The 25501-nt window shown below is 48.1% G+C and overlaps 1 protein-coding gene across 2 annotated transcripts in view; it reads left to right on the forward strand.

Annotated features, from left to right (window-relative positions):
• The first annotated feature begins 577 nt into the window (after positions 1-577).
• LOC119963280 (transmembrane protein 233) overlaps positions 578-25501 on the forward strand; it is a 47079-nt gene continuing 22155 nt past the window's right edge. For both annotated transcript variants that reach the window (XM_038792137.1, XM_038792140.1), the window contains exons 1-2: positions 578-942; positions 20376-20510. In XM_038792137.1, the coding sequence (XP_038648065.1) occupies positions 763-942; positions 20376-20510 (315 nt within the window). In that variant the 5' untranslated portion in view covers positions 578-762. The remainder of the gene's footprint in view (positions 943-20375; positions 20511-25501) is intronic.

Raw genomic sequence — 25501 nt, forward strand, 5'->3', positions numbered from 1 at the left:
GAGCGATAGTAATAAACACTGGTTACAGACAGATATTAATAAACACTAGTTACAGCGATATTAATAAACGCTAGTTACAGAGAGATTAATAAACACTAGTTACAGAGACATTAATAAACACTGGGTACAGAGACATTAATAAACACTCGTTGTAGAGAGAGCTTAATAGTTAGAGAGAGATAGTAATAAACACTAATTACAGACAGATAGTAATAAACACTAGTTACAGATAGTAATAAACACTAGTTACAGAGAGATTAATAAACACCAGTTACAGAGATTAATAACCACTATTTAGAGATAGTAATAAACACTAGTTACAGACAGTGATTAATAAACACTAGTTACAGAGAGAGATATTAATAAACTCTCGTTACAGAGAGATGAATAAACACTAGTTAGAGAGAGATTAATAAATACCAGTTACAGAGATACATTAATAAACACGAGTTAGAGACAGATATTAATTAACGCCAGTTACAGGGAGTGAGAAATGAATAAATTCCCCCTGTGACTATGAGTAAAAGATAGAAATGAATATGCCTGATGTTAAAGGTGTTTCCGGTCAGCAGTTGCTGGTGACTGACGGATGGCTGGCTGGTGGTCAGTGTTGACTGGGCGGTAATGGGCTGTGTGATTCCAGGCTGGCTCCCGGTCTCATTAGGTCAGTGCTGACCTGCTCGGCGATTGTCGGAGAGCCCAGCCCTCAGTCTGAACCGGAGCCCAGCACCGAGAACTCCTTGAAGCTTCCAAACTTGCCTCATGTCTGAGACAGTCAGGAAGACGGTTCTAAAGGAATCTTTAGAAGAGGGTCCAGAGAGCGATCCTGAAAATGAAGCTCAGCAAGAACAGATGCCTCTGAAATACATTTTCCTCACCATATTCTCCTGTTTCTGCCCATCTTACCCCATCAACATCGTGGCCTTCGTGCTTTCAATGATGGTGAGTCCAAGGGGAAGCTACTACAAACAACAGCTCCCAAAGTGATTAACCAGCATGAGATTATTTCTATTGCCTGTGAAATACAAACACAGTTTAATTCCTAGGTGCGTTCTGTAAAGCAGAGTTTAAAGGTTTTCACTATGAAAGAAAAAATGTTTAAAATCAGGACTGGAAATTGCTGTAATATGTTAGCGTGAGTTCTCCGGGCAGTCAGCCAACTCCTGGACAGTTTTGAAGTCAAATACAGATCAGTTTGACTGTCAACAGATTCATGGAGCCGAGGAGTCCCCGCCCCTCAGCTTAGTGTTCACTGAACCAACCGTCACCGGGGCCACGGTTCACAAACCCCCCGAAAATTCATCCTAACTGGTTCCTGCTCGCTTTGGACAGGGGGTGGAAACAGTTTCCAAAACCCACTTATTCGTTTCGGGATCACCCCTTTATTCCCAATTTTAAGTGGCGACCTCAAAAGGCGGTTGGCCTTTTGGCTAAGGTCAAGTGTCAGACCAAGCCCCAGACGAGGAACAATGTCTTAGCTTGGATCTATCTTGTGGAGACCATGGGCGCGATTCTCCAAAACGGAAAGAAACAGCTGACGCCGGCGTGAAACCCGGAGTGTTTCACTCCCGCGTCGGAGGCCGCTCCTCTCCCCTATTCTCATCCCCCCCCCCCCCCCCCCCCACCCCCGGGGGGCTAGGAACGACGGTGCGCGAATCTCGGGCACCGGGCCTTGACGGTTGCGCCAAAGTGGCGCGCCGAGAATGACGCGGCCGGCGGCGCCTAAGTGACGTCAGCCGTGCATCCGCAGGTTGGCTGGCTCCAACCCGCGCATGTGCGGTTGCCATCTTCCCCTCGGCTGCCCCACAAGACATGGCGGCTTGATCTTGCGGGGGGGAGGAGGGAAAAGAGTGAGTCTCGATCGCGGGCCAGACATCTGATGAGCACGCTCGTGGTGCTCGATCCTCCCTCCGCCCCCCACAGGCCCCACATTTACCTGTCGCGTGCTGTTCACGCCGGCAGCAACCAGGTGTGTTTGGCGCCAGCGTGAACCGGTTGGGTTCGTCAGGCCGCTCGGCCCATCCGGGCCGGAGAATCGCCGGTAGCCGTGAAAAGCGACGAGCGGCGATTCTCCGAGCGGCGTCACGCAAAACACGACACGCCATTTTGGGAGGGGTGGGAGAATCGCGGGGGGTGCCAGGGCGACGTGGCGTGATTCGCCCGGCCCTCCTGCGATTCTCCGCCCCCCCCCCCCCCCCCCCCCCCCCGCCGCGTGGGGAGCAGAGAATCGCGCCCCATGGCTTCAATTGGAATTTGAATTGTTTTTTAGAGCAGGCAATGAGATGGATTAAGGCCCTGTCCACTCTGCGCATTGGCTTCGTAACTTTAAGAATGGAGTAAAAATTTAAAATAAGAGCAAACTGCATTTGCCTGGGACTAGAGAAACATGTGAATAAATACTTACATTCACACTGTGCCTCTACCTCAGAAGGTAAAACATGCAACAGTTTATTAAAAGTTTCACTTTACTTCGAAGTTTAGTCATTGTTTCAGCAATGTGATGTTCATGTGAAGTGAAAGTTTCTGCCTGGATATCAAGACCCTATTTGACCCAGGTGTGTAATAAAGCAATTTGACATGTGTAAAGTTTGAATTCATTGGGAATCGTTGGGGTTAGGTACTCTCCACTGGTTGGAGTCATATCTGGATGTTGGAGGTCAATCATCTCAGTCCTGGACATCACTGCAGGAGTTCCTCAGGGTTGTGTTCTGGACTCCCAACACGTTGAGCTGCTTCATCAATGACCTTCCTTCCATCAAAAGTTCAGAAGTGGGGATGTTTGCAGATGATTGTGCAATGTTCAGCACCATTTGTGACTCTTCATATACTAAAGCAGTTCATGTCCTATGCGGGAAGACCTGGACAACATTCAGGCCTGGTTTAATAAATGCTTTAACATTCACACCGCACAAGTGTCAGTCAGGTTATGACCTTCCCCAACAAGAGAGAATCTCCCTATGACATTCAATGGGATTATCATTGCTGAATTCCCCACTATTAACATCCTGGGGTTACCATTGACCCATAATGCTGGACCAGCCATGTAGATACTATGCTCCCAGAGCAGATGAGATACTGGGAACTCTGCAGGGTTTAACCCTGACTCCCCAAAATCTGTCCACCATCCAGAAGACATCAGTCAGGGGTGTAATGGAATACTCTCCACTTGCGTAGAGTCGTGCAGCTCCAACAACATTCACAAACTCAACATAATCCAGGACAAATCAGCCCACTGATTGGGACCGTATCCACCATCTTAAACATTCATTCCCACCACCATTGATGCATAGTATCAGCAGTGCCTACCATCTACAAGATGCACGGCAGCCACTCAACAAACCTCCTTTGACAACATCTTCACTGTCACTGGGTCAAAGTCCTGGAACCCCCTTCCGAACAGCACAGTCCAGATGTATCAACACCACATGGACTGCAGAGGTTCAATAAGACAATTCATCACCACCTTCTTAAGGGCAATTAGGGATGGGCAACAAACACTGGCCTTGCCAACATCACATTGACATTATATTCCCGTATCCCATGAACAAATAGGAAAAAAAAATAATAGCCAGATTGTGCACAGCAAGGTTCCAGAAAAGAAAACAACATAAACGATATTTATTGATGTTCATTGAAGGATAAAAATTGGTCAGGACACCAAAACGCCTCCTGTGATTGTCTTCAGAAAGTACGATGTGCGGCAGGATTCTCTGTTTCTGAGACTAAGGGCGCAATCTCCTGGCCTCGTTAACACTCGCGCTCAAGTGTAACGAGGTTGGTGAATAGCGGGCGAGGCAAAAAACGAGATCAGCGCTGGGTGCCAAACAGTTTGAGATGCAACCGGCCTGCGCCTGTAGGTAAAATCAGGATCTCACGTGACGTGGGGGGAATCCAAATATCATCACTTATGCCCTATTTCCATACAATTAACAAGAACCACCCCATATCCAACAGCCTCCCGTCATTCAGCGGTCTCCCCAGCAAGTGCTGACACTGCCACTGATTAGTACTCCTTTTGAAAAACGTGAACCTGGCGAAAGGGTTTCTGTGGGGAGTTGAGGAGGAGAGTAGCCATCTCTGCTCACAGGCAAAGAGTCAGGGTGTGCTGGGCTTGCTGCCCCAGTGCTTGGGGGGGGGGGGGAGGGGAAATCTCCGCAGTCTGTCCCTCCGACTGCTGAAGACTCTGGCTGTGCGGCTGAAGGCTATTGCTAATAGGGAATTGGCAATCGTGGTTAGGTGAGCACAATCCAAATGATTTACCATGGGTGGGCGGGCCATGTAGCATGTGGGAGTCATTGCCTAGCATTCCAATCACACCGGGACACTGTGCTTGAACACTGTGGAAGGCAACACCACATACAAAGCAGCCAACATCCGATCACCCAGGGGATGGGACACAGCTCCGAGGGTGCCATGGAGGGGGGGGGGGGGTTGCCCGGAGCGATGGGCAAAGGGTTCCGGGGTCAGCCCACAATGTGGAAGAAAGTGATGTTTAATGTGCTGTACAATGCCCCATTGGCAACAGTACAGCCCCCCCAACACCCCCAGCCCCACCCCCTCCCCAACCCCTATCACGGTTTCTTCAATAATGCTCAACATGCCTGGCCCTCCTAGCTCTACCACTAGGTTTTGGTGTTTCCCCAGGATGCAAATCTGAGGTGGAGGCAGCCAACTACTTACCTTGTCCCGTGGCCTTCGATGCCCCTGGCAGCATCCTCTGGGGGTTCTGGCGCTCACTTGTTGATGGCATATGCACAGCTGTGCCACTCTGTCCAGTGTGCTGCCTGCAAGACTTGGCCTCACCCGAGGGTGGAACTTGGGAGCTGCTGGCCACTGTCTCCACTCCACGGGACGGGTCCGGGTTGGCACACAGTGCCCCCCTCCTAGCAGTAGTGGTCTCAGTGCCACTCATTGCCGGCGCCATCGCATGCGCCCTTGGCTCTGGGACTCCTCTAAGCAGCTATGGATCAGCTGGAGTGATGCTGTCATTTCCCTCTGAATGTCCCAGCCGCTCCCTATCGTCTCCAACAGCTCCGAGTAACTCTGTTCCAGAGGCTCAGCATCAGGCCAGGACCCAGCTGGGACCTGGATTCAGCAGCCCTCTGACTGCTGTCTCACCTGGAGATTCCTGCCTCCACCTGATGTACATCAGCAGCAGTGTGGTGCTCACCAGATTGTGCCCCAGAAGCCTGAACACTCACATTTCCCACTGGTGGAGGGCGGGGATGACACCTGTGCCCCAACCACGGTGGCATCATCGGAGCTCTCCTCAGTGGTGTTTACATGGGAGGTTGGAGAGGGCCACCTGGGATGGGCCGGTGCCATCGGCTGGAGGGCCTGCAGGAGAATGGACATGTGGTCAGTGGGAGGGATTGGTTAGTCAGTAAGGCAATCACTACTCACCTGGAGGTTCCTGCCTCCGGGGGTAGCATGGTGGTTAGTGCAATTCCCTGTCAAAAGCTTTCTCCGCATCCACTGCGACCACTACCTCCACCTCCCTTTCCGGGGGCATCATGATCACGTTTAACAGCTTTCTTACATTGGCCACCAGCTGCCTGCCCTTAACGAACCACGTCTGATCCTCCACAATAAAGTTCGGCACACAATCCTCAACCCTTTCAGGTTATTACTGAGTAAGCCAGTTGGGTTTTTAACAAGTCTAACAGTTGTATAGTCACTCTTACAGCTACCTGCATTTTTAAAAGAAATCAGATTTTTTTTAAAGTGGAGGAAACCCATGCAGACACGGGGGTGAATGTGCAGACTCCGCACAGACAGTGACCCAAGCCGGGAATCGAACCTGGGACCCTGGAGCTGTGAAGTGACAGTGCTAACCACTGTATTACTTAATGGCACTGGACACAGTTAAAGCCATGGGCCCTGTTAACATTCCAGCTGTAGAACTGAAGACATTGCTCCAGAAATAGCCGCGCCCCAAGCCAAGCTGTCCCACTGTAGCGACAATAGTGGCATCTATCCAGTCTACTTTCAATTATCTGCAACGTAATGGAAGGTGTTATTGACAGCGCTATCAAGCGACACTTACTCAGTAATAACCTGCTCACTTACACTCAGTTTGTGTCTGCTTGGATTATGCAGCTTCAGACCCCATTACAGCCTTAGTTTGAACAGACAGAAGATGAGGCTCTTGACTCAGGCAGCTTTTGACTGAGTGTGGCTTCAGGGAGCCCCAGTGAAATTGAAGTCAATGGGGATCGGGGAGAAAGTCCCACCGGCTGGGAGTCATACCGAGCACAAAGGAAGATGGTTGTGGTTGTTGGAAGATAGTTATCACTGCTCAAAGATATTGCAGCAGGAGTTCCTCAGGGTAGTGTACTCGTCATGACCATCTCCAGCTGCTTCATCAATCACCTTCCCTCCATCGTAAGCTCTGAAGTGTCACTCGTAAAAATACATGTTGGGTTTTGCACAGCTTTTTTCTGATAATATATAATTTATAATTTGTTGGATATAAAATATGAAATCTCAATAAAAAACATTTCCTTTATTTTTCTCTTTTTAAAAATAGATTTAGAGACCCAATTATTTTTTTTCCAATTCAGGCCAGTTTTAGCGTGTTCAATCACCTAGCCTGCACGTCTTTGGTTTGTGGGGTGAAACCCACACAAACACGTGGGGAATGTACAAACTCCACAAGGGCAGCGGCCCAGAGCCGGGATCAAACCTTGGACCTTGGCGCCGTGAGTCAGCAGTGCTAACTACTGCGCCACCGTGCTGCTCAATAAAAAACATTTCCAAACAAAGCTGGGAAGTGGAGATATTTGCTGATCATTGCCGTGTGTTTAGCACCATTCGCAACTTCCCCAATGCATCAAGTCTTGGACAATATTTTGACTTGGGCTGATAAGTGACAAGTACCATTCATGCTATACAAGTGCCAGGCAATAATCATCTCCAACAACAGAGAACCTAACCATCTCAACTTGACATTTAATGGCTTTATAATCACTGAATCCCCACCATCAACATCCTGGGGGTTACCATTGACCAGATACTTAGCTGGACCAGTCACATAAAGACAGTGTTTGTAAGAGCAGATTGGGAATTTTGAAGTGAGTAACTCACCTCCTCTCTCCCCAGTGTCTGTCCATCAGCTACTAGACACAAATCAAGAGTGTGATGGAAGTCTCCATATTTGCCTGGATGAACCCACCTCCAACAACACTCAAGAAGCGTGACATAATCCAGGACAAATCAGTCTGCTTGATTGGCAACTTATCCATCAACTGAAACGTGAGCTCCCTTCTCCACTGATGCACAGTAACAGCAATATGTATCATCAACAGCATCTGTGGAGAGAGAACGTTTGAGTTTGGATGACTGTCAAAGTTGCATGACCTGCTTAGCTAGCACTAAACACCACTCCCAATAAATTATCTACTATCCAGGGAATCTCCAGCAATTATAACCATGTTCCATAAGCCCTCTATATATAAACAAGTGAATGGTTAAAAACAATCATGACCTCACCTTTTAGGACTACTTAATTACAGTTTTAGCAGACGCACAGTCTGGATACCTTGACTTAGGTTCTTTAATAATATTACTGCAATAAATATATACCTTAACCTAGGCTTTTAATAACATTACTGGCACAATATAAAATATACGATATAACAATTTTGACATTCATCACACACTCCGAGCCACTCACCATCCTGACTGGGAAATAGTGGGTGGGATTCTCCCAGTCCCCGCGACTGGGCCACGCCGCCCCGACGCCGGCACGCGATTCTCCGCATAGCGGAGAACCGGCACCATTGATGCTGGTGTGGTTGGCGTGGCGCCGGTCGCGGGCTGCTCTACACGGCCGGCCCACCGATTCTCTGGCCCGTATAGTCCGAACGGCCGTGAAAAAAAACTGAGTCTCGCCGGCGCCGTTCTAACTTGCTCTCAGCCGGCGGGAACTCGGCGTGGAAGGGTCGAGGGGAGGCCTGTGGAGGGGGGGGGGGGGGGGGGGGTTCCGATCCCGGGGAGGGGCCTCCGATAGGGCCTGGCCCGTGATCGGGGCCCACCGATCGGCGAGCCGGCCTCTCTGGCTGGGGGCCTCCTTTCCTAATTAGCGCTACAGGGCCCCTGTAGCCCTGCGCCATGTTGCGTCGGGGCCGGCGTGTTGAAGGAGGCCACTGCGCATGCCCGCGTTGGCGCTGGCCTGAACCGCTCCAGCACCGTGCTGGCCCCCTGTAGGGGCCAGAATTAGTCCTGGCAGTGACCCGTTCACATCGTCGTAAACGCGACGGTGTTTACGACGGCATGGACACTCTGCCGCAGGATTGGAGAATCCCGCCCAGCACCGTTCACTGGTTTTGACAACTTGCATAATGCATTTCTGAAACCATTTGTATCATTTTCTCTCAGGCTGATTTTTTTCTACCATTCATTGTGATGATCCATGTGCTGGGAAGAGGGTCTGTTTTCTCTTGTGTAATGTCCCTTCAAGACCACAATGGTCTGGGGAGCATTCTGAAGGCAGCTTTATTAGTCCTTGTGAATTACATCATTAGGCTTCAAGAAATGCCAATGTGACCTGTGGTTGCTGTGAGGATAAACAAGTAAGAAGCAAAGGGTAAATAGAAAGCCAATTGCAGTGGGAATAGGTCAGCTTGTGTTATCAGTCGGCCGTTCAGACCGCACTGAGAATTCATCCAAAGATGAAATAAGCAAGGTTATCTCTGAATGGAACAGTTTTCTGTTTGGCAGACTCCAAACAGATCCAGGGAGGGTAAGGGATTATGAATTGGATAAGACCCATTACTGTTGTTTCATTGGTGTCAGAGCATACCAAACCATTTTGAAGGGATAGGAAAGGGGATGGTGGATGCATCATCAGCATCTTTATGACCAGTGTGAGAGAAGGTTCATAGATGTGTATCTTTGGGGTGTTAACAGTACCCGGGGACATTGGATGAAATGCAGCTGTTGGTAAATGTGGCTCAAGGACTGAAATGATTGAATGGGAATTAAGGTCCCACAAGCAGAGGGTCAGTCGGAAAGTCTGTGATGTTGCACATGGTCCAACGTTAAAAAACAAATTAAATTCATTTTACAGGATGTGGATGTGGCTGGTTAGGCCAGCATTTATTGGCCATCCCTAGTTGCCCTCAGAAGGTGGTGATGAGTTGCCTTCTTGAACCGCTGCAGTCCTTCAGGTGTAAGTACACCCACTATGCGGTTAGGGTGGGAATTCCAGGATGTTGCCCCAGCAACAGTGAAGGAACGACGATATATTTCCAAGTCAGGGTGGTGAGGAACTTAGAGGGGAACCTCCAGGTGGTGGGGTTCCCAGGTATCTGCTGCTCTTGTCCTTACAGACGGTCGTAGTCGTGGGTTTGGAAGGTGCTGTCTAAGGAACCTTGGTGAGTTATTGCAGTGCATCTTGTAGATGGTACACAAGGCTGCCAATGTTGGTCGGTGGTGGAGGGTCTGAATGTTTGTGGAAGGGGGTGCAATCAAGCTTTGTCCTGGATGGTGTCAAGCATCTTGAGTGTTGTTGGAGCTGCACCCATCCAGGCAAGTAGAGAATATTCCATTACACTCCTGACTTGTGCCTTGTAGATGGTGGACAGGCTTTGAGGGGTCAGGAAGCGAGTTACTCTCCATAGGATTCCTAGCCTTTGACCTGCCCTGATAGCCACAGTATTAATGTGGCTAGTCCAGTTCAGTTTCTGATCAATGGTAACCCCCCAGGATGTTGATTGTGGAGGATTCAGCGATGGTAATGCTATTGAATGTCAAGGGGCAGTGGTTAGATCGTCTCTTGTAGGAGATGGCCATTGCATGGCACTTGTGTGGCACGAATGTAACTTACCACTTGTTAACCCAAGGCTGAATATTGTCCAGGTCTTGCCGCATTTGGACATGGACTGCTTTGTATGGGAAGTAATGTAAATGCTTGTAGCATGAGGCAAATCTTTGTTATTTTGACTATTAAAGTGAAATTTATCTTTCTATTTAAAATGTATTTCACCTGTTATTAATGTTTGAATTGTGTTGATTTTAGTATTTCTAGTAAAAGTTTTAAAAAGTAAAATTTTGATCTATTTTTTCTTTCCATTGCTTAATAGGGATTCCTTGCTTTTAAAGTTATTGGTCTCTACAGGATTGTAACAAATTCTGGGGCTCCTCCGGGATCTCAAAATGCTGAGACTGGAAAATGGGTACACTGGAATTTTCCAAAATTCAAACAAACTTGATTTCACATTTACATTTGCTATATTCATTGGGAATCAACATGACTACCTTTAATCCCCAGAGCTTTCTGCGGAGAAGTGCTTTATTTGAAGGAATTACGGGTCGACTTGAAAGCAAAGACTTTCGAAGTGGTGGCTTAGCCCTTGATAATAGTGATCTTTATTATTATCACAAGTAGGTTTACATTAACACTGCAATGAAGCTCCTGTGAAAATCCCCTAGTCACCACATTCCAGCGCCTGTTCGGGAATGCTAAGGGAGAATATCCGATTCACCTAACAGCACATCTTTCAGGACTTGTGAGAGGAAACTGGAGCATCGGGAGGAAACCCAGGCAGACACAGGAAGAACGTGCAGACTCTGCACAGACAGTGACCCAAGCCGAGAATCAAACCTGGCGCTGTGAAGCAACAGTGCTACCCACTGTGCTACCATGCTGCCCTTGTACTTGTGCTTAGACCATAAGACCATAAGACACAGGAGCAGAATTAGGCCACTTGGCCCATTGAGTCTGCTCCGCCATTCAATGATGGCTGATATTTTCTCATCCCCATTCTCCTGCCTTCTCCCCATAACCCCTGATCTCCTTATTAATCAAGAACCTATCTATCTCTGTCTTAAAGACACTCAGCGATTTGGCCTCCACAGCCTTCTGCGGCAAAGAGTTCCACAGATTCACCACGCTATGACTGAAGAAATTGCTCCTCACCTCTGTTTTAAAGCATCATCCCTTTAGTCTGAGATGGTGTCCTCTGGTTCTAGTTTTTCTTACAAGTGGAAACATCCTCTCCACGTCCACTTGACCTAGGCCTCGCAATATCCTGTAAGTTTCAATAAGATCCCCCATCATCCTGCTAAACTCCGAGTACAGACCCAGAGTGCTCAACCGTTCCTCATACGACAAGCTCTTCATTCCAGGGATCATTCTTGTGAACCTCCTCTGGACTCTTTCCAAGGCCAGCACATCCTTCCTTAGAAATGGGGCCCAAAACTGCTCACAATACTCCAAATGGGGTCTGACCAGAGCCTGATACAACCTCAGAATTACATCACTGGTCTTGCATTCTAGCCCACTTGACATGAATGCTAACATTGCATTTGCCTTCTTAACTGCCAACTGAACCTGCATGTTAACCTTAAGAGAATCGTGAACAAGGACATCCAAGTCCCTTTGTGTTTCTGATTTCCTAAACATTTCCCAATTTAGAAAATAGTCTATGCCTCCATTTCTCCTTCCAAAGTGCATAACCTCACACTTTTCCACATTGTATTTCATTTGTCACTTCATTGCCCACTCTCCTAGCCTGTCCAAATCCTTCTGCAGCCCCCTTGCTTCCTCAATAGTACCTGTCCCTCTACAGATCTTTGTATCACCTGCAAACTTAGCAACAGTGCCTTCAGTACCTTCTTCCAGATCATTAATGTATATTGTGAAAAGTTGTGGTCCCACCACAGACCCCTCAGGCACACCACTAGTCACCGGCTACCATTCTGAAAAAGGCCCCTTTCTCCCCACTCTCAGCCTTCTGCCAGTCAGCCAATCCTCTATCCATGCCAGGATCTTACCCTTAGCACCATGGGCTCTTAACTTATTTAACAGTCTCCAATGCGGCACCTTGTCAAAGGCCTTCTGGAAATCTAAATAAATCACGTCCACTGGTTCTCCTTGTACTTATACTTGTAGTTTAAGGAAGAAAAGGATGGCTCGACTAATGTTCAGGTCGAATTAACAGAATTAGAATTAGAAAAAGACAGGATGAAATTTGAAAAAGAAAGAAAAATGAAAAGAACTTTAGAAAGAGAGAGAGGAGCAAAGAGAAGAGGAAAATGAAAAAATAAACTTGAGTTTGAAAGAGAAGAAAGCAATGCAAAAGTTTGAATTAGAGTTAGAAGGAGGGGCATTAGAAAGAGAGGACAGGGGTTAGGAAAGGCACAGAGAATTGGAAAGAGATAAGTTTAAAGCCTATTGTGTTGGAGGAGGCCGGTGTGAATGCTCAGAGCTAGCACCTCATACCTGTGACTTTGCAAAGAATATTCACTTGGTAACTAAATGTAGTGAGGAAGGACAAGGAATGCATTTAGTATAATTTGGGAAAGTTGCTACAAAAATTAAATAGCCAAAATAAGGTTGTACTGTGCTCCTGCAGGATATTTTCATGAGAGAAACCTTGTAGGTGTATTTGCTCTTTCAAAAGAGCAAGCAGATGACGGTGACAGAGTAAATAATACTCAATGCCCCTGGGTTTGGAACAGGGTTCACCGCTTGGGTAAAGCTCCTATACAACGCTCCCATGGCGAGTGTACGGACCAACAATACCAACTCCCAATACTTCCAGCTGCACAGGGGCACCAGACAAGGATGCCCACTGTCCCCGCTGCTGTTCGCACTAGCAATCGAACCGCTAGCAATCGCGCTCAGGGCAGCAAAAAATTGGAGGGGGATCCGAAGGGGAGGTAGAGAGCACAGAGTCTCACTCTATGCGGATGATCTGCTCCTCTATATCTCGGACCCACAAAGCAGCATGGACGGAATCATAGCGCTCCTGAAAGAGTTTGGAGCCTTCTCGGGCTACAAACTCAACATGAGCAAAAGTGAGATCTTCCCAGTACACCCGCAAGGGGGGGGGGCAGCACTAAAGGGCCTGCCGTTCAAACAAGCCCAAAATAAATTCCGCTACCTGGGGATCCAAATAGCCCATGACTGGAAAGGGATCCACAAATGGAACCTCACCAGCCTGACGGAGGAAGTTAAAAGGACCTGCAAAGATGGAACACACTCCCGCTCTCCCTCGCGGGGAGAGTCCAGACGATCAAAATGAACGTACTGCCCAGGTTCCTTTTCCTGTTTAGATCCATTCCGATCTACATCCCCAAGGCCTTTTTCAAAGCGCTGGACAAACATATCATGGCGTTCGTATGGGGGGGTAAAAATGCTAGGATCCCAAAGAAGGTCATACAAAAAACAAAATCCAGGGGGGGGCTAGCCCTCCCGAATCTACAATTCTACCACTGGGCGGCAACAGCCGAGCGAGTAAGGGGATGGATCCAGGAGCCAGAAGCCGAGTGGGTGCGTGCGGAGGAGGCCTCCTGCATGGGAACCTCCCTCCGGGCCCTCGCCACGACAGCACTCCCATCCCCACCCAAAAAACACTCCACCAGCCCAGTGGTGACAGCCACCCTCCAATCCTGGAACCAACTGCGGCAGCAATTTGGCCTGTACAAAATGTCGGACAAGGTTCCCATCTGCAACAACCATAGGTTCAAACCAGCACTGACCGACGCCACCTTCAAAAGGTGGAGGCAGGACGGGGGGACACTGACAGTCAGGGACCTATACACGGACGACAGGATCGCAACACTGGACGAACTGACAGAGAAATTTCAGCTAGCTGGGGGGAACGAGCTACGGTACCTGCAGCTCAAAACTTCCTACGAAAGGAGACAAGGACGTACCCACAACCGCCACGACAGACACTATTGGAAGACCTACTGGACGCAAGTATCCTAGAGAAAGGGAACTGTAGTGACATGTATGACCGACTGGTAGATAGGGACGACACCGTACTGGACGCAACAAGAAGGAAATGGGAGGACGACCTGGGGATGGAGATAGGGTGGGGACTCTGGAGCGAAGCACTGCATAGGGTCAACTCCACCTCCACGTGCGCAAGGCTCAGCCTGACGCAACTAAAAGTGGTACATAGAGCCCACTTAACGAGAAACCGTATGAGTAGGTTCTTCCCGGAGGTGGAGGACAAATGTGAGCGGTGCCAGAGAGGCCCGGCCAACCACGCCCACATGTTCTGGTCTTGCCCCAGACTTGTGGAGTACTGGACAGCCTTCTTCGAGGCTATGTCCAAAGTGGTGGGGGTGAGGGTGGAGCCATGCCCGATAGTGGCGGTCTTCGGGGTTTCAGACCAGCCAGATCTATTCCTGGGGAGGAGGGCGGACGCCCTTGCCTTTGCCTCCCTGATTGCCCGCCGTAGAATCCTGTTTGGCTGGCGGTTAGCAGCACCACCCAGAGCTGCAGACTGGCTGTCCGACCTCTCGGAATCTCTCCAAATGGAGAAAATCAAATTCGCCATCCGAGGGTCGGACGACGGCTTCCACAGAACGTGGGAGCCATTCATGCAACTGTTCCGGGACCTGTTTATGGCCAACGTACATGTGGAAGAATAGTCGGGTGGCCAAGAACCAGGGGAAAATGGACGGGAATCGGGGGAAGGTAGCCGGGGGGAGGGGGGGGGGGGGGGAGCTACGGGCTCGGTATGGGGGTTTGATGGCAAGCCAAGGCCCAAAACCAAACTATAAATAAATGCCTATAAACATGTGCCTCGGCCATATTGGGGAATGTAAAATATGTATGCTGGCTAAAGGGGGCGGCCACAATTATTGTTATGAAGATGCTTACCTGTAAATATTCATGTTAAAAATTTTGTGTTTTCCTTTTTTTTTCTCTCTCTCTAATAACTTGTAATTTGTCATATATAAAATATGAAAACTCAATAAAAAAACATTTATAAAAATAAAAAAAAATGCCCCTGGGTTAGTATCTGAAGTCTTCAGACAGAAATTCAAAAATGTCTAAAGAAAGCAGAGTCCTTAAACAACCCCCGCCCCCAACCCCCAAAGCTATCTGCTTCCTTCACCATGATCACACCTTCCATCGATCTGGGATCTCCCAACAATCCACAATCTCTCTCTCTCTCTCTCTCTCTCTCTCTCCCCCCCCCCCCCCCCCCCCCCCCCCAACCACCCAGTGCCATCTACTATATCTCCACCCACATTCCCCTTACCCCCGTTGCCCGCTATCACCCCTCTGGTCTGCAATCTCTTCACCAAACCCTGTAATCTTCCCCCTGCCTCCCCTCCAGTTCCTGGCTGGGTCTTTCCCATTCAACAGCTGGTTAACCTTTCAGCCTGGCTGGCTGCAAAACAGAAAAACAATTCAAACCAACTCCTGCCATTGAAGCCAGGAAAGATTCAGTATTACTTGCATTAATGACTTTCCCAGCTACTACACGTTCTCTCCTCCTCCATGTAAATATCAAAGCCAATAAGTTACTAAAATTCTCAGCTTTGTAGAACATGAAGAAGCCGTGTTAGGTCTAATGTTGTGATGGATGAAGAATTTCAGATATACTGTATTATATCTAATTGGTGCAGTAAGGGTTAAAAGCATTGGTTAGTGTGTTTATGACTGCTGCAGTAGTGATTTTTTAAGAAGTCCTACTTTGAAAGCCAGCTAGGCATTTTAATAATAATAATCTTTATTAGTGTCACAAGTAGGATTACAGTAACACTGCAATGAAGTTACTGTGAAAAGCCCCTAGTCACCGCACTCTGGCACCTGCGGGTACACAAAGGGAGAATTCAGAATGCCCAATTCACCTAACAGCTCATCTTTCGGGACTTGTGGGAGGAAACCGGAGAACCCAGAGGAAACCCATGCAGAAAAGGGGAGAACGCACAGACTCCGCATAGACAGTGACCCAAGCCGGGAATCAAACCCGGGTCCCTGGCGCAGTGAAGCTGTCAGCCAAAGGTGCACTTAAAGCATCATCAAAGTTTGGACTAATGGATTTTTGTTTGTTTTAAGAGGGTTCGCTGTGGTGCAGTTAATTTGAGACGTTGGGCGGGATTTACCGACTGGTCACCCAGTGGGAAATTTTGGTCCCATCCCGGCACAAGGGTTTCCCGGCACCAAGGAGTGCTGTCAATGGGAAATCCTGTTGACAAAGGCGGGACCTGTAGATCCCGCTGGTGGCCCCTCACCCCCCCCCCCCAACAAAAAACACACAGTGGGATGTTCGGTAAATCTGGCCCAGTGTGTTCAGTTAGTAAGATGATGTACTCAACGAGAGGAGCCGGGGGTTGAAGAAGTCAGGTTATGAGTTTCAGTTTTAGTTTGTGTCTGGAAGGCAAGCTGAGAGGTTTCCGAAGAAATACAGCCAGATATTCTGCTTTGTTCTGATAGGGGGCGGAATTCTCCGACACCCCGCAAGGTCAGAGAATCGCCCGGGGCCTGCGTCAATCCCGCCACCGCCGTGGCCCGAATTCTCCGCCACCCGGGAATCGATGGGAGCGGGAATCGCACCGTGCCGGTCGGCGGGCCCCCTGCACCGGTCGGCGGGCCCTCCGCGGCGATTCACCGGCCCGCGATGGGCCGAAGTCCCGCCGCTGACAGGCCAATCCCGCCGGCGGGAATCAAAACACCTCTGGTGCCGGCAGGATTGACGGCGTGGGTGGGCTCCGGGGTCCTGGGGGGGGCGCGGGGCAATCTGACCCTGGGGGTGCCCCCACGGTGGCCTGGCCCGCGATCGGGGCCCACCGATCGGTGGGCGGGCCTGTGCCGTGGGGGCACTCTTTTTCTTCCGCCCCGCCATGGCCTTCACCATGGCGGGGGCGGAAGAGAACCCGCTCCGCTGCGCATGCGCCAGTATGACATCAGCAGCCGCTGACGCACCGGCGCATGCGCGGACTTCCGCCGCCCGGCGAAGAGCTTTCGGCACCAGCTGGTGAGGCTCCAAAGGCCGTTCGCGCCGGTCGACGGAGTGGCAACCAAAGGCCGTTCGCGCCGGTCGACGGAATGGTAACCACTCCAGCGCGGGCCTAGCCCCTCAATGTGAGGGCCTGGCCCCTAAAGGTGCGGAGAATTCCGCACCTTTGGGGAGGCCCGACACCGGAGTGGTTGACGCCATTCCAATACGCCGGGACCCCACGCCCCGCCAGGTAGGGGAGAATCCCGGCCAGGGCTCAGGTCTATCTGTTCAAACAATCTCAAAAGGCATCTCTGTACAGCAAGTATTCTTCGGCGGCATTCTCCCCTACCCGGCGTGACGGAGGGTGCCGGAGTAGGTGAGTGGCGCCAACCACTCAGGGGTCACGCCTCCCCAAAGGTGGGGAATTCTCCCCACCTTTGGGGGCCAGCCCCACGCCGGAGCGGTTTGCACCAGAAGACTGGCGCAAACACCCGGCGTCCCCGGCAGCAGGGCTGGCCGAAAGGCTTTCGCCGGTCGGCGCATGCGCAGGCAGTGACGTCAGCGGCAGCTGGCTGTTGACGTCACTGCCGGCGCATGCGCGATGTGGTGTTCCCTTCCGCCTCCGCCATGGTGGAGGCCGTGGCGGTCGCGGAGGAACATAGTGCACCCAGGGCACTGGCCCGGCCCCTGATCGGGGGGCCTCGATCGCGGGCCAGGCCACCGTGGGGGCACCCCCCGGGGTTCGATCGCCCCCCTCACCCCCAGGACCCCGGGGCCCTGCTCGCGCCGCTGAGTCCGCCGTTCCAGAGGTGGTTTAAACCTCGGCGGCGGGAGAGGCCTCCCAGCGGCGGGACCTCGGCCCATCCGGGCCGGAGAATCGCTGCAGGGGCCTCTCCGATCGGCGGGGCGAGATTCCTGCCCCCGCCACTTCCCGGGTAGCGGAGAATCTCTGCCACGGCGGGGGCGGGATTTTAGGCGCCCCCAGGCGATTCTCCGACCCTGCTGGGGGTTGGAGAATTTCGCCCCTTGTGTGCTAACTGTATTTAAAAGTGGATTGGGATCTGAGATGGTTTTGCTGTTTGAGTGGAAATAAAGATAGCAGTTAAGGGTCATTGTGTTACTGTATTGGTTAGCTTTGTTTAAGGGGTAATTGTAATCTATTTTCTTGTGTGGTGTTAAATATATTTTAATATTTTTCACAGTAACTTCATTGTTAACATTGCAGTGTTAATGTAAGCTTACTTGTGACACTAATAAAGATTATAAGATTATTATACCATGCCAGTAATAAAGTTTTGTTTTAATATACCATATCCCTCTTTGTGCAATCACACCTGGAACGAAGTATCCTTTCCTCACAATCTTACAAAATTAAAATAAAATATAAGGGTCTCTGTCCAGCCACTGTTGGGGTCTGGTCTGGGATGGTGTAATAATGTGAAGGGAAAAACAGTAAAGTAATTGGTTATCCATGTATGAAAAAGATGCAAACTCCGCGACCCTATGCTGTGATCAGTAGAGCATTAGCACACATCTCATCCTGTGTCCTCTCCACCCTGAGCCAAGATGCAAGAACTGATTGAGTTTGGTACTTCAACAATTGTAACAATGAGCGGGATAGATGCCCTGAAAAATCACTGAATTGCCATGGTGTATGCACATGCCCTGGGTGTCATGGTAGCAAAGTAGTTAGCAGCTCCAGGGTCCCAGGTTTGATTCCTGACTTGGATCACTGGGTCACTGACTTGGGTCACTGTCTGTGCAGAGTCTGCACGTTCTCCACATGTCTGCGTGGGGTTCCTCCGGGTGCAGGTTAGGTGGCTTGGCCATGCTAAAATTGCCCCTTAGTGTCCAAAAAGGTTAGGTAGGGTTACTGGGTTATGGGGATAGGGTGGAGGTATATAGATACATAGAAGATAGGAGCAGGAGGAGGCCTTTTAGCCCTTCGAGCCTGCTCCGCCATTCATCACGATCATGGCTGATCATCTAACACAATAGTCTAATCCTGCTTTCTCCCCATAGCCTTTGATCCCATTCTCCCCAAGTGCTATATCCAGCCGCCTCTGGAATATATTCACTGTTTTAGCATCAACTACTTCCTGTGGTAATGAATTCCACAGGCTCACCATTCTTTGGGTGAAGAAATGTCTCCTTATCTCTGTCCGAAATGGTTTACCCTGAATCCTGAGACTGTGACTCATGGTTCTGGGGACACACCCATCATTGGTAACATCTTCCCTGCATCTACCTGTCTAGTCCCGTTAACATTTTATAAGTCTCTATGAGATCCCCCTCATTCTTCTGAACTCTAGCGAGAACAATTCCAACCTAGTCAATCTCTCCTCATATGACAGTCCCGCCATCCCTGGAATCAGTCTGGTAAACCTTCGCTGTAGGGCGCTCTTTCCAAGGGTCAGGGCAGACCCGATGCGCCGAATGGCCTCCTTCTGCACTAAATTCTATGATTCTAATGTTTAGACCATAAGACCATGAGACATAGGAGCAGAAGTAGGCCATTCAGCTCATTGAGTCTACACTGCGATCCAATGAGACGATGACTGATCTGAGATGATTTAAACTATTAACAGCCTGGACCATCATGGCTGAGGGACTGCCCTATGATGATGTTTTGCCCACCAAGTAGCAAATGAGGTTTGCACCATGATATGCTGTTATACTCCATATCGCATATCATAATTACTTTTCCTTATGGCTTTAAAGGGTCGTTCTCATGAGAAAATAGATCTGGAAATCTGATTTCACTTAAGATTTAGAGTGACTGTAAATGAGTAGTCAGCGGAAATAATAATCAGGAGCGATGCAAATGCTCATTTGCCATTTTTCCCATCACAATATAATGCATGAATACAGTGTCTTTAATGGCGTAGTGGTTAGCACTGGTGTTTCATGGGTCCGAGGTCCCACAACCCAAAAGATGTGAAAGATAGGTGGATTGGCCATGCTAAATTGCCCCTTAATTGGAAAAAATGAATTGGGTACTCTAAAAATTTTTTTAAAATACAGTGTCTTTAACATAATAAAACTTTTCTAGGCATTTCATAGGAGCATTGTCGGACAGGCCCATGTAATGAGATATTAGCTCAGGTGATCCATTGCAGGTAATATGCGAGAGAGGTCGAAAGCCAGAGAGGTTTAGGGCGGAAAGTCCAGAGCTTACCAGCCTAGGCAGCTGAAGGCACTTCAGCGGCCAATGATAATGGAGGACGAGCAGTAGACCAAAATTGGAGGAGTTGCAGAGAGGTGTAGCGATGTGGAGGAGGTTACAGATATGGGGAAGGGATTTAGATACAAGGATGTGTTCCTGGACTGGGTGTCAATATAGGTTAGCGGACACCAGGCGATCAATGAACAGAAGTTGCGGTGAGTTAAGATGGCAGCAGCACAGTTTTAGACAAGTTCAAGTTTATGGTGGGTGGAAGGTGGATTGCCGAGCAGTGGAGTGCTGGAATAGTCAGGATTGGAGGTAACAAAGGCGTGAGGTGTGTTATAGCAGCAGATAAGTTGAGGGAGGGGTGGAGGTAGGTGATACAGTCGTACAAAAGTGGAATTGTGGATCTTGATAGTGTGGAGTATAGCAGTATTCACTCTGCTAAGGACCAGTCTAATCACTAAGTTAAAGTAAAGATGATTTTGTACTCATGGTTGTTTTCTCTCCTTCAGGCTCTACACAGCTACAATGAGGGAAATATTGATGGAGCCAAAAAACTGTCACACATAGCGATGTTGGTTGCCATAGCAGCCATTATTGTTGGATTATTAATTATCGCAATCTCTTGCATCGTTCACTTCACTGTGGTAGGCTCCTTTCAGTTTATATCTTTTAACCTGTCTGAGTTTGAACTTCATCTGACATTTGGAACTTGGTAATATGAATTGAAGTCCTACAGCTTTGGTAAAATTGATCCAGAATTATCAGCCGTCTGTTACTTCATCTTCTTTGATCCATGGAAATGAGTGACGTTTCCTGCCAAGGTTTACCAAAGGTTTCTTTGGTCTTGTAAAAGGTGGAAAAAAAGACGGTAAAATCAGGATTGGAATGAAACTCTTGACTCCGTGTAAGGGTAACAGTCAAACTCTAAGATGTTAGATTGCGGAATGAGGAGCTTGCTGCCTGATTGAGGAGATGTGAAACTGAGAGGAACAGACTGGGAATGTCACAGGGCTCAGTCCCCGATCTGTGCTGAGTTCTGGGTTATGATTAGGGGAGATGGTGACATGGTGGTAATGTCTGGGCGGGTAAGCCAGAGGCCCAGGCTCATGTTTTGGGGACAAGGTTTCAAATCTCATCATGGCAACAGCTGGAATGTAAATTCAGTTAATAAATCTGGAATATAAAGCTAATGGTGACCGTCAAACTACCACCAATGGTCATAAAAACCCATCTGGCTTACTAATCTCCTTTAGGGAAGGAAATCTGCCATCCTTACCTGGTCTGGCCTACATGTAACCCACAGCAATGCGGTTGACTCTTAACTGCCCTCTAAAATGACCTAGTCAGCTACAAAGCTCGAGGGCAATTAGGGATGGGCAACAAATGCTGGCCTTGTCAATGGTGTCCACATTCCATCAAAGAATATATTTTAAAAAGTAAGCATCAGGTTAGAGGAGGATTTCTATCGAATGACCCTTATTACAAAAGTACATGTTTGTGGAAGTCAAGCAAGGACATGATAAGACCATAAGACTGTAATGATGTGGAGATGCCGGCGTTGGACTGGGGTGAGCATAGTAAGAAGTCTCACAACACCAGGTTAAAGTCCAACAGGTTTGTTTTGAATCACTAGCTTCCGTAGCGCATTCTAACAGATTTGTCAGACATGACCTCCCCTTGTGACTCAGTTCTATTTCATCATGCACTTCCAAGTACTCCACAATCTCATCTTTAATAATGGACTCTAAAATCTTACTAATTACAGAAGGCAGGCTGACCGGCCTATAATTTCCCATCTTCTGCCTCCCTCCCTTCTTAAACAGGAGTGTTACATTATCTGGGACCCTTCCTGCCTCCAGTGATTCCTGAAAGATCACCACCAATGCCTCCAAAATTTCCTCAGCTATCTCCTTTAGAACTCTGGGATGTGATTTATCCATCTGATCCAGGTGATTTATCCATCTTCAGCCCTTTCAATTTCCCCAGAATCTTCTCCTTAGTGATGGCCACTGCACTCACCTCTGCCCTCTGATTCACCTGAAGTTCTGGTATCCCACTGGTGTCTTCCACTGTGAAGACTGATGCAAAGTAACTATTCAGTTCCTCTGCCATTTCTTTGTTTCCTATTACTGCTTCTCCAGCCACATTTTCCAGCAGTCCAATATCTATTCTTGCCTCTCTCTTACCTTTTCTTTTTACAAAGAAAAAGGGAAACCTGTATTAAGTTCAAACACCTACTTATTCTTCAGTTGTTACAGAAGACATCCCTTTACTTTAAAATACTATCACATTGTAACACACTCAGAACTAAGGTTTCTGAAGTGATTGTGGGTTTTCTCCCTCCTCCTTCCAAATAGATAATTACAAAGAAGGGGACTTCTCAATTTACACTGCTGAATCTTCAAGCTCCTCCTGCTCTCCTCAGCCGCCGACCTCCCTCTCTCTTACCTTTATATATTGAAAAAATCTCTTGCTATTTTCTTTTATATTACTAGCTAACTTACATTCATATTTCACCTTCTCCCATCTTCTATGCCTTTCCTTTTGCTTTTATGCTGTACTTGGATGCCTCGTCCTCCCCTTAGCATGTTTTCTGCTCCTTCAGAAGAATATCTGTTGTGCCTCCCGAATAACCCTTCAAAACGCCTGCCATTGGTGTTCACTGTCTTCCCTGCTAGGCTCCCCTTCCAATCAACTCTGGACAGCTACTCCCTCATGTCTTTGTTGTTACCTTTACTCAATTGTAATACCATTACATCTGATTATAGCTTCTCCCTCTCAAACTGCAGGGTAAGTTCTATCATATTGTGGTCACCTTAAGTTCCCTCATCAAGTCTGCCTCATTATACATCACCAAATCCAGAATTGCCTGTTCTCCAGTGGGTTCTGTCACAAGCTGCACCAAAAAAACCATCTCTTAGACATTCCACAACTTCCTTTCCTTGGGATCCACTACCAATCAGGTGTCCCAGTCCACCTGCATATTGAAGTCCCCCATGGTTATTGTAATATTGCCTTTTAAAAAATAAATTCAGAGTACCTAATTTCCAATTACGGGGCAATTTAGCGTGGCTAATCCACCTATCCTGCACATCTTTGGGTTTGTGGGCGTGAGACTCACGCAGACACAGGGAAAATGTATAAACTCCACAAGGACAGTGACCCGGGGCCGGGATCGAACCTGGGTTCTTGGTGCCGTGAGGCTGCAATGCTAACCACTGCACCACCATGCCACCCACAATATTGCCTTTCTAATATGCCTTTTCTATCTCCTGATTCATTTTTAGCCCCACATCCTGACTACTGCTAGGAGGCCTGTACATAGCTCCCACAAGGGTCATTTTCCATTTCGATTTCTCAATTCTACCCACACAGATTCTATACCTTCTGATCCTATATCATTTCCTGCTATCAATTTAATTTCATTCCTGACTAACAATGCAACAACGCCCCCTCCGCCCATCTGCCTGTCCTTTCGATAGGACACATATCCTTGGATATTTAGACCCTAGCCCTGATCCCCTTGCAGCCACGTCTCTGTGATGCCCACAACATTGTACCGACCAATTTCAATGTGCGCAACAAGCTCATTTACCTTGTTCTGTATATTGCGCACATTTAGGTGTAATACCCTTAGTCCTGCATTGACCCTCTCCCTTCTCATACTTGTCTTCGTCTTTTCTCTGCCTGAAGTTAAATTCCTGTGACCTTCTATACTCTCTGTTCTATCACGTGGTCTGGAAACTTTACCTGGAAACTCTCCTGAGCTCTTGAATTCAAATGTTAGATCTGTTACTGGTAGGAAATTGGTAGGGAGCTTATTTTAAAATGAATTGACAGATGTAGAGGTGCTCTTAACAAAACACAATGGCGCTTTTGTTTCTATATTGGTTGGGCTGTAATGTTCTACTCATTCACATCAACCAATGGATAGAGAGACAAACCTCAACATCTATCATCTTTTCATGAATAATTGCCTTGTAAGGAAGTAAAGTTTGGACCCACTCAACTTCCAGCAAGCAGGAGAGCTATTGAACACCCAAATAACAATATGACACTTTTATAGTTTAAAACATTGTAAGGAGCCTCAAAGAGACATATTTTCTTTTTTTTTTAAATGATCCAGGAAGGAGATATTAGGAGGAAGGTTTAAAAGTGCTTGGCCACCCAGAAGTAAAAAACAGTAAAACAGATTGGTACTGGTCTGAACTGGGGTTCCGTGTTAAGGTATACAGAACCAGTTCAGACCAGTACCTGTCATTTCCCAAATTTTCCTGTTTTTTCTTTCTTCTTAGAAAGGTTTTGAGGAGAGGAAGATGTATTTAAGGAGGGAATTCCAGAGTGAGCAGCTTAAGTTTCATTGTTTATAGTCATATCTAATTGGAGTTCCTTCTCTGTGGATGCTGAGTTGTGTGGAGATACAAGCTGGCACTTGCTTAGAAGCAAGACTGAAAATCAAAGAAAATATAGGATACGCCTGTCCATTCTGCTGGGTAAAGCAAACACTGTGGTTGACAGCTGGTTAGCACAAATGCCCGAGAGTGTGTGAGAATTCTGACCCACTGTACAAAAGCAGTGCCAAAAACCTAAGTTTGTTGGTTTACTTAAACTTGGTTCCTCTGTTCCCATGTGGGACAATGGGCAAGACTCCGCTACCAGTCCTGGTCCATCAAAATCTTGTTCTTTCCATCCCAGGTGGTGTCCCATTCTTGAAGATCCTCCTTAAACATACTCTGTCAGGGCTTTGCCAGGGCGGCACAGTGGTTAGCACTGCAGCCTCACAGTGCCAGAGATCCAGGATTGATTCTGACCATGGTTGATTATCTGTGGGAGTCTGCCTATTCTCCCAGTGGGTTTCCTCCGGGTACTCCAGTTTCGTCTCACAGTCCAAAGATGTGCAGGTTTGGTGGATTGACCATGCTAAATTGCAGTAGTGTCCAAAGGTTAGGTGGGGTTATGGGGATGGGGTGGGGGACTGGGCCTGGCTAGGGTGCTCTTTCACAGGGTTGGTGCAGACTTGATGGGCCGAAAGGCCTCCTTCTGCATTGTAGGAATTCTGTGATTCTTTGGCCGGCTCCATCCCCTCCTTCTTCTGTCTGGTGGTGTCCATTCTGCGGGCCACTCTGGTAAGTCTGGGAGGCAAAACATGTGTCCTGCTAGCCACAGTCATCTCTCCATCACAATGTCCCATAAACACCTCTAACAAATCAGCAGTACCACATTTTCACTGGCTGTCTCTCCATGTGATATCCTGGATCCTATATAGATAGCACTGCTGATGGACATCCAACTTTTGTGACACTTTGCAGTTCTCCACCATTTCTCGCTGGCATAGATTGTGGATGGTAGGTTGATTGAGGACTTCATTCAAAAGGGCTTTATCATCTCTGCATCCAAGAGCCAGAAGACTCCCAACATACCACAGTAAAAAACATGAATGCTGTCACATTGTTGGATTTTCTTACTGAAAAGCCCACCTAGTCAAAGAACTAAAGGTTTTGACTTCAGCACAATTTATTGGAAAGCTTTGTGGGAATTTTTACAGATTCAAGTTGCAGCTTGACTACCTTGAGGTCCAGTCCTAGCTTCTAATTCCAGAGATCCATCCCTGGTTTTCATACTTGTAAGTTCATGA

Source organism: Scyliorhinus canicula, chromosome 1, assembly GCF_902713615.1.
Source record: "Scyliorhinus canicula chromosome 1, sScyCan1.1, whole genome shotgun sequence".
NCBI lineage: Eukaryota > Metazoa > Chordata > Chondrichthyes > Carcharhiniformes > Scyliorhinidae > Scyliorhinus > Scyliorhinus canicula.